Here is an 8,136-nt window from a genome sequence, read left to right as displayed (position 1 = left end):
AAGCCATCAAAGAAAGTAAAAAGGCATGTTTAAGAAATCTTTATCTTGATGCCTGTAGGAAAAAGATAGCAGAAATATCGACAAATTAAAATCACTAAAATGCTTGAACACCCCCAGCAAAAAACATCGCACGGCTTGACAGTTCTGCCGTTGCGTCGGTATTAGTGTATGTTTTGCCAAAAACAGCTGACTGAAGCAGCCAGCAGCAGCACAGTTGAAATTAAACCTCCGCCGAATAAATACCATTCGAAAACAGTCCGTCGCGAGTTGTCTTTAATTGAGTTGAAACTCAAAGTGAAGTTCGGTTACCACATCCACGAATTCCCGCAAACGTTCCGAACCGGTTAAGTGATTTGGTAGACGATTCCCCCGAACATTTTGGTCCTTCGAAGCCAGATTCAGGACATTTGTGGAAGCCCCGTGGACCGCGGAATAGTGAAGCTGTTCGAGCTATTGTTCCTGCCTGATAGCTGCACCATTTTGGACGCAGGATTCGCCATCGCTACAGCAGCTGAGAGACGACGCCGCGACGCCATCGCAGATTTCGGTGCAATTGGAAATTGCAGTTAATCACCTGGAACTGTTCAGCACTTTTGAGGAGACAATAAACAGTAAACGAGTTCGGTAAAGTGTACGATTGGTGGCTTGATGCATGTGGCCTACCTGAGAGAAAAAATAAAGATATTGCATGTGAGTAAGACTTGGTTTGTTGCATGTGGTGTGAGCCTTGTACGCTGTAATTTGGTCTCGGATTCTGCCGCTACATTTCACTTTGTTGATTTTTATTGGTTGCCTCCCCCTCGCTGCTGTCAATAGGGTTGCCAGTTGTCAGTTTTCGTCGCAGTACTGTGGAACGTCGAGTTGATTTATCGGTCAGTGAATTAATATTGCAGTGTAACATATTTGGTGCAGTGTCAGATTTTCTAAAGTGTAGCAATGTCTAAAAGTACGCTGAAGGCTTTGCTAAAACGTGAACGGCAGTTATATGTTATTTTTGATGGTACGGATAGATTCATCCAAACCTATCAGATTGATAGTGATCGGTGTCAATTAAGTTCGAGATTGCATGTGATTGATACTGTGTACAGTGAGTTTTTTGAAATACGGAGCAAAATTGAACTTTTGCTGGATGAAGCGGATGAGAAAGAGCAGAAAGATGCTGACAGTGAAGTCAAAGGAGAGATCGCCAAGCAACGTGAAGAGGAAAACGACAAGGTTCTACAGCAATTCGATGACCGATACTTCGCCATCCGAGGTGACCTCCTTAGACTCCAAGGTGATAAGGATGCCTTAGGTGTGAACGCAACCAGCAACAGTCAGAGTCAGTCTGCGTCAGGAAATACTTCGAGAGTAAAGCTACCAGAGATACGTTTGCCGTCCTTTAGTGGAAAAATAAGAGAGTGGATTACATTCCGGGATTCCTTCCGAAGCCTTATCCATGACAACGAGCATCTGACGTCTATGGATAAGTTTACATACCTTCGTTCTTCTCTACAGGGTGATGCACTGAAGGAAATCAACAACATCGAGCTTTCAGAGGCAAACTACGACGTCGCCTGGAAAACTTTGCAAGTTCGTTATGAAAATAAGAAGCTGATTGTGAAGGCTCATCTCGACGCTCTTTTCGCCCTCGAACCGCTTAAAAAGGAGAATTATGACGGTCTGAACTTCCTCATCAGCGAGTTTGAGAAAAACTTGATGATGTTACAGAAAATCGGAGAGCCAACGGAGTCTTGGAGCACAATATTAGTCTACATGTTGTGTTCTAGACTAGATTCTGCAACATTGCGCCAATGGGAGACGCATTACGGGTCTAAGGAGGTCCCAACGTACGATGAGCTGCTTCTGTTCTTGCAAGGTCACTGCTCTGTTCTCCAATCAATCACCTCTGCAAGAAATCCACCATCCGAAGCCCGTCAGACGAGATCAACAGTTTGTAATACAACCATCAGATCAGTTTCACGTTGTCCGTTCTGTGCAGATCCATGGCACTCACCGTTCCAGTGTGGCAAATTTCAACGGATGAAGGTTCCCGAGCGAATGGATGCTGCCATTCGCAACAAGTTGTGTCGGAATTGTTTGATGCCAGGCCACTTCTACCGAAATTGTGAACGAGGTTCTTGCCATCATTGTCAGCAGAAGCACCACAGTATGTTACATTCTAGATCCTCCGTTCCACAGCCGCAGTTTTCGGCACAATACCGACAGCAGAGTCAAACGCGTTCGGCGCAACAAATACCGTTTCAATCGCAACCGCAGCCAATGAATCAACAGCAACAACACAACTCAAGACCAATACAGCATGCGCACACCACAACACAGCATGCACAAACCCACTCACACAACACAAACACAAATCCAGACAACGCACAAGCCACCACAAGTCAGAATTACGTAGCACTTCCGTTTACACCGTCTCGTAATATTTTACTGTCCACGGCGATGATCCGAGTCAAGGATCGTTTTGGAAATACACTTCTGGCACGTGCGCTGCTAGATTCGTGTTCTCAGCATTGTTTAATGACACGTGAATTCTCTCGTCGGCTGAAGTTCCATGAAACCCCTACGTTTTTGTCGGTGCAAGGCATTGGCTCCTCTCAAATGGTTTCAACGAAGTTAGTTTCCGCAGAAGTTGGTTCTAGATCCCCCAGAATTTCTCAGTTTAAAGAATGGATGCAATTTTTTGTACTGCCAAGGTTAACAGTTGATCTGCCTACTGCTGCTTTTGATCCTTCGATCCTTACGCTGCCGAGTTCGGCCTGTTTAGCAGATCCTGGGTTTTATGAGTCTGGTCCAATTGATGTTATTATTGGAGCCGAATTTTATATGGATTTATTGTCGGATGGAAGAATGAAGCCGTTAGAGAACGGCCCCACATTACAGAATACAGTTTTTGGTTGGATTGTGTCTGGTAGATTGCCCAATAATCAAAATTCAGTTTCTCAGTCAGAAGTTTATGTCTGTTCAGTCGGTGATATTCAAGATCAGCTCACACGTTTTTGGGAGCTCGAAACATGTCATGTTCGCAGCGTTCAGTCGATTGAAGAGTCAGCTTGTGAAGAGATTTTTAAGAATACTACTGTCAGAGATGAGTCAGGAAGGTTTGTTGTAACTTTGCCTAAAAAAGAAGGTTTTTTGAATCGGATTGGAGATTCCAGAGTTATCGCCACGAAACGGTTTTTGAGTTTGGAGAAACGATTATCAATGGATTCTGAATTGAAAAGGTCGTATTCTGAATTTATTCATGAGTATCAGAGTCTTGGTCATATGTCAGAAGTTATCGACAGCTCAAGTCAGTTGAATGAAGTTTGCTACTATTTGCCGCATCACGCAGTTCTTAAGCCCGAAAGTACCACGACAAAGTTACGGGTGGTTTTCGACGCTTCCTGTAAGTCGTCGACAGGAGTCTCGTTGAATGATGCGCTTATGGTTGGCCCGGTTGTACAAGATGAGCTGATCGATATTGTTTTGCGATTCAGATTGTGTCAGTTTGCGATTGTGGCAGATATTGCCAAAATGTACCGTATGATCCAAGTTCAGAAATCAGACCAAAAATTGCAGAAAGTTCTTTGGCGAGACTCCACCGATCAACCCCTTCGCACTTACGAGTTGTTAACAGTAACTTACGGAACAGCGTCAGCGCCTTACTTGGCAACAAAGTGTTTGCAAGTCCTAGCCGATCAGGGTTCTAAAACTCATCCCTTAGCGTCGAAGATTTTGGGTCGTTGTTTCTACGTCGATGATATGCTTGCTGGAGTTGACAGTATTGAAGAAGGTGTACAGTTAGTCAAAGAAATGTCAGAATTAATGGACTCAGCAGGTATGTCTTTGCGAAAATACGTTTCGAACAGCTCAGAAATACTCTTAGAAATCCCTGAAAATCTTCGAGATGAACGTTCGGTTTTGGAGCTTGATTCATCAAGTTCGATGGTGAAAACTTTGGGATTGTTATGGGAACCTGAGTCAGATGTTTTTCGGTTTAGTACTCCAAGTTGGAAGAGTTCAGCACCCATTACGAAAAGGTCAATTTTGTCAGATGTTTCTAAGTTATTTGATCCATTGGGATTAGTCGGTCCTGTGATTATTCAGGCAAAAATTTTCGTTCAAGAACTTTGGAAACTACAATGCGGATGGGATGACGAGCTTACCGAAGATTTAAAGAGCGCTTGGGATGAATACAGAAGAAATTTGATTGGGTTAGATAATGTGTCAGTACCACGATGGGTGGGTGTCAGTAAAACAGTCAGTTCATTACAAATCCATGGATTTTGTGATGCGTCAGAGAAGGCCTATGGGGCCTGTATTTATGTCAGAACTGTGTCAGAATCGGGAGAAACTGTTGTTCAATTGATGACCTCAAAATCACGAGTTGCCCCTTTAGAGAATCTCCAGAAAAAGAAGAAACGTCAGTCAATTCCAAGGTTAGAGTTGTCGTCGGCATTACTGCTTGCTCACCTGTTCGAGAAGCTCGTGAAAGGTACGGAGCTATCTTCATTCAAATCGTTTTTCTGGACAGATTCGATGATAGTCAAATGTTGGCTTGCGTCTTCACCGTCAAGATGGACTAATTTTGTGGCAAATCGTGTGTCTGAAATCCAGCACATTACACGGTCGGGCGTGTGGAGTCATGTCGCAGGCACAGAAAACCCAGCAGATATCATATCGCGAGGAATGACCCCCGCTCAGTTACAGTATCAGTCTCTTTGGTTTCATGGTCCCAGTTGGTTACGATTGGAGGAATCGCATTGGCCTCAACCTCGACAAGTTTGCCCAGAAATACCCAGTTCCATGCTCGAAGAGAGAGGAGCTGTCACTGCCGTCGCTGATTCTTTGACAACCAATGAGATATTTGAATTGAGAGCCTCACTTGTAGATTCAATTCGGTTGACCGCGTACTTTTTGCGATTTCGCTTCAATGCGCAAAAGTGTAACAACAGTAACAGAAAAGTCGGATATTTGTCAGCTTCAGAGTTAGAAGAAGCCCTTCAGTGCTTAGTCAGATTGTCCCAAAAAGAAAGTTTTCCGAAAGAATATACAGATTTGTCGAATAACCGTCAGATTTCAGTCAGTTCAAAGTTGCTGTCTCTCAATCCACGCATGATAAATGGACTAATTTGTGTCGGTGGTCGATTAGAGAATGCAGCAATCTCTGAAACGAGGAAACATCCGTTTATATTGGACTATAAACATCCGCTTACCAGATCAGTCATGTCGTATTACCATGAGAAGTTATTTCACGCTGGACAGCAGCTGTTGATCGCAACAGTTCGTCAAAAGTTTTGGCCAATTCATGCAGGCAGTTTGGCTCGGTCAGTTATCCATAATTGCGTACGTTGTTTTCGTGCTAGACCCAAAATTCAAGAACAGCTTATGGCTGATTTACCCCCGGAAAGAGTGACACAAAACCCAGTATTTCAACGTGTGGGAGTAGATTACTGCGGCCCATTCCTTGTCACTTACCCCCAACGTCGATGTCGCCCGGTGAAGGTATTTGTAGCCATTTATGTGTGTCTGGTTACGAAAGCTGTGCATCTTGAAGTTGCGTCAGACTTGTCAACAGATGGGTTTCTTGCCACTTTCAAACGGTTTTGTGGCCGAAGAAGCACGCCAAGTTTGATTATGTGTGATAACGGCAGAAATTTTGTTGGAGCCAAACGGAAACTCGACGAACTTTCCAAGTTATTCAGCGAGAATAGTTTCCAAGAATCGGTTGTAAAGCATTCAGCAAACCAGGGGATAGAATTTAAGTTTATCCCAGCTCGATCACCCAATTTTGGTGGACTTTGGGAGTCAGCAGTGAAGTCGTTCAAATCACTCTTGAAGCGCACTATTGGTACACGCACGTTGGGTCTAGAAGAACTGCAGACTGTCGTTGTACAAATTGAGGCAATTCTAAATTCACGTCCGCTCACTCCGTGTAGTAACGATCCAAACGATTTTGAAGTGCTTACTCCTGGTCATTTCTTGGTTCAAAAATCGCTCACTGCACCCCCAGAACAGAACTGGGAAGATATACCAGAAAATCGTTTAAACGTATTTCACAGAATGGAAAAAACTGCTCAAAAAATTTGGAAAAGATGGTCAATTCAATATTTGTCTGATCTGCATAATAGAACGAAATGGTCGAAACAGCGAGATAACATCAAGGTCGGAACGATGGTAGTTCTTAAAGAGGACAATTTACCGCCATTACAATGGGCAATCGGAAGAGTTTCAGAAATTCACCCTGGGTCAGATGGTAATGTCAGAGTTGTAACTGTTCGAACGCAATCTGGAAGTTATCAAAGAGGCATTTCGAAGATATGCATCTTACCAATTCGTGACAATAATGTCACATCGGAGAAAGAACAACAGAGTTAGATTTTGTCAGTTTTTGAGTTTGTATTTTGAAGTCTTCAAAGTACCTATACAGTTTACCAATCAAAATTCAATTAAGTACAATAATTATGCCCGATTTAAAAGCATGAAGCATGCGATTGTGTCAGATATATGTCGTTTGAGTACTGTGTCAGAAAATTTGCGTCAGAATGAAACACAAGGTTTCACTAACAGAGGCGTTAAGCGCCAGCACAACAAGGTGCACGTTTCACGTGAAGGCTGTGTCAGAATGAAACATAAGGTTTCACCTACAGAGGCGTTAAGCGCCAGCACAATATTGTGCACGTTCCGCATAAGGGTTATCCTCGGTCAGATGCAGTGCGCCTATCGCAAAATAAGGTTGACAGGTACCAATCAACCTTCTCGTCCAAGCAGAGCAGCGTTCGGCAGGCTTGGCCAGCATTGCCACGCGCAGCTCGGGCTGAAGACCTCGCACATCGACACCAAACCGTTGAACACACCAACAAGGCAGGAAACGAAGCGTCTGAGGAGTCCGCGGAGGCCCACTGGCCTCCGCACCAGGCAAGTTTTCTGTCAAATTAAAAATAAAACGGTTTAAAAAGCGCACTTCGTCCTACCAGGTCATCCTGTTACCGATCTTCACGTCATCGAGTCGTATCACACATGGCATTGCATCGCAGACCAGCATAAACATCAACGCAGTTCCATGTTCAGTCCAACGAGGTTCATCGGGCTTGAATCCATCGTTAAATCCATCAGCAACAGAGCAACAACAGTCGTGGTCATCCTTCGCAACCTAAAACAGAAGAACTTTCAACAATCAGTATCATCATTTACTCGAGTGAATTCAGTTTCACACCTCTGGTAACCGTATCGGCAATGCAGGTTGCAGTACACATCTTTCCCATCAGCTGATCCTGAATATGCAGCAGCTAACGGGAATCATCACACACCACTGGACATCTCATTCACGTAAAAGAACACTCTGTAGAATTGTATCACACACCAGATTGGCAAAAACAGTTCAGAAGAAATCTTTAGTTTGTATAAGTTCAGTCTAGTTTAGAAGTACCGTTTTCACGAAGAAACACTTATCAAAACAAACCATACTAGTTTTATATACCGTTAGAGTAAGCGAGATGCATTGAAATGAGATTTCAAGGCGGGCGGCATATGTAGGAAAAAGATAGCAGAAATATCGACAAATTAAAATCACTAAAATGCTTGAACACCCCCAGCAAAAAACATCGCACGGCTTGACAGTTCTGCCGTTGCGTCGGTATTAGTGTATGTTTTGCCAAAAACAGCTGACTGAAGCAGCCAGCAGCAGCACAGTTGAAATTAAACCTCCGCCGAATAAATACCATTCGAAAACAGTCCGTCGCGAGTTGTCTTTAATTGAGTTGAAACTCAAAGTGAAATTCGGTTACCACATCCACGAATTCCCGCAAACGTTCCGAACCGGTTAAGTGATTTGGTAGACGATTCCCCCGAACAATGCCAATAACGACCATGGGGTAAAGCTTGCAGGAAAGTCATGGCAGAAAAACAAAAGAGGCAGTGTACCACCTGAAATGTGCCCCAACAAACTGAGGGAAATAACGAGAAAGCTGTTCCCTCGACATAATTTCAATAGCTCAAAATCCCTTCAGCTGGAAAAGGCTCCGAGTCCAGATGGTACCTCGAATTTTGCAGTTCAGGCTGCGATTATGAAATTTCCCAAAATATTCCGATCGTCACTGCATATTTGTATTGAGGAAAGGTTGTTTCCAGAGATTTGGAAACGGCAGAAACTGG

At 43.7% G+C, this 8,136-nt stretch overlaps 1 protein-coding gene across 1 annotated transcript; it reads left to right on the top strand.

The window, feature by feature from the left end:
• Nucleotides 1–936: 936 nt before the first annotated feature.
• Nucleotides 937–7,029, top strand: LOC129742379 (uncharacterized). The gene is made up of 3 exons (XM_055734279.1): nucleotides 937–3,820; nucleotides 6,513–6,900; nucleotides 6,960–7,029. The coding sequence occupies exons 1-3, from the start codon at nucleotides 937–939 to the stop codon at nucleotides 7,027–7,029; spliced, it is 3,342 nt and encodes a 1,113-aa protein (XP_055590254.1).
• Nucleotides 7,030–8,136: the final 1,107 nt, after the last annotated feature.

The sequence above is a fragment of the Uranotaenia lowii genome, chromosome 2 (genome assembly GCF_029784155.1).
Source record: "Uranotaenia lowii strain MFRU-FL chromosome 2, ASM2978415v1, whole genome shotgun sequence".
NCBI classification, from domain to species: Eukaryota; Metazoa; Arthropoda; class Insecta; order Diptera; family Culicidae; genus Uranotaenia; species Uranotaenia lowii.
This window is presented reverse-complemented; position numbering and strand designations above follow the sequence as displayed.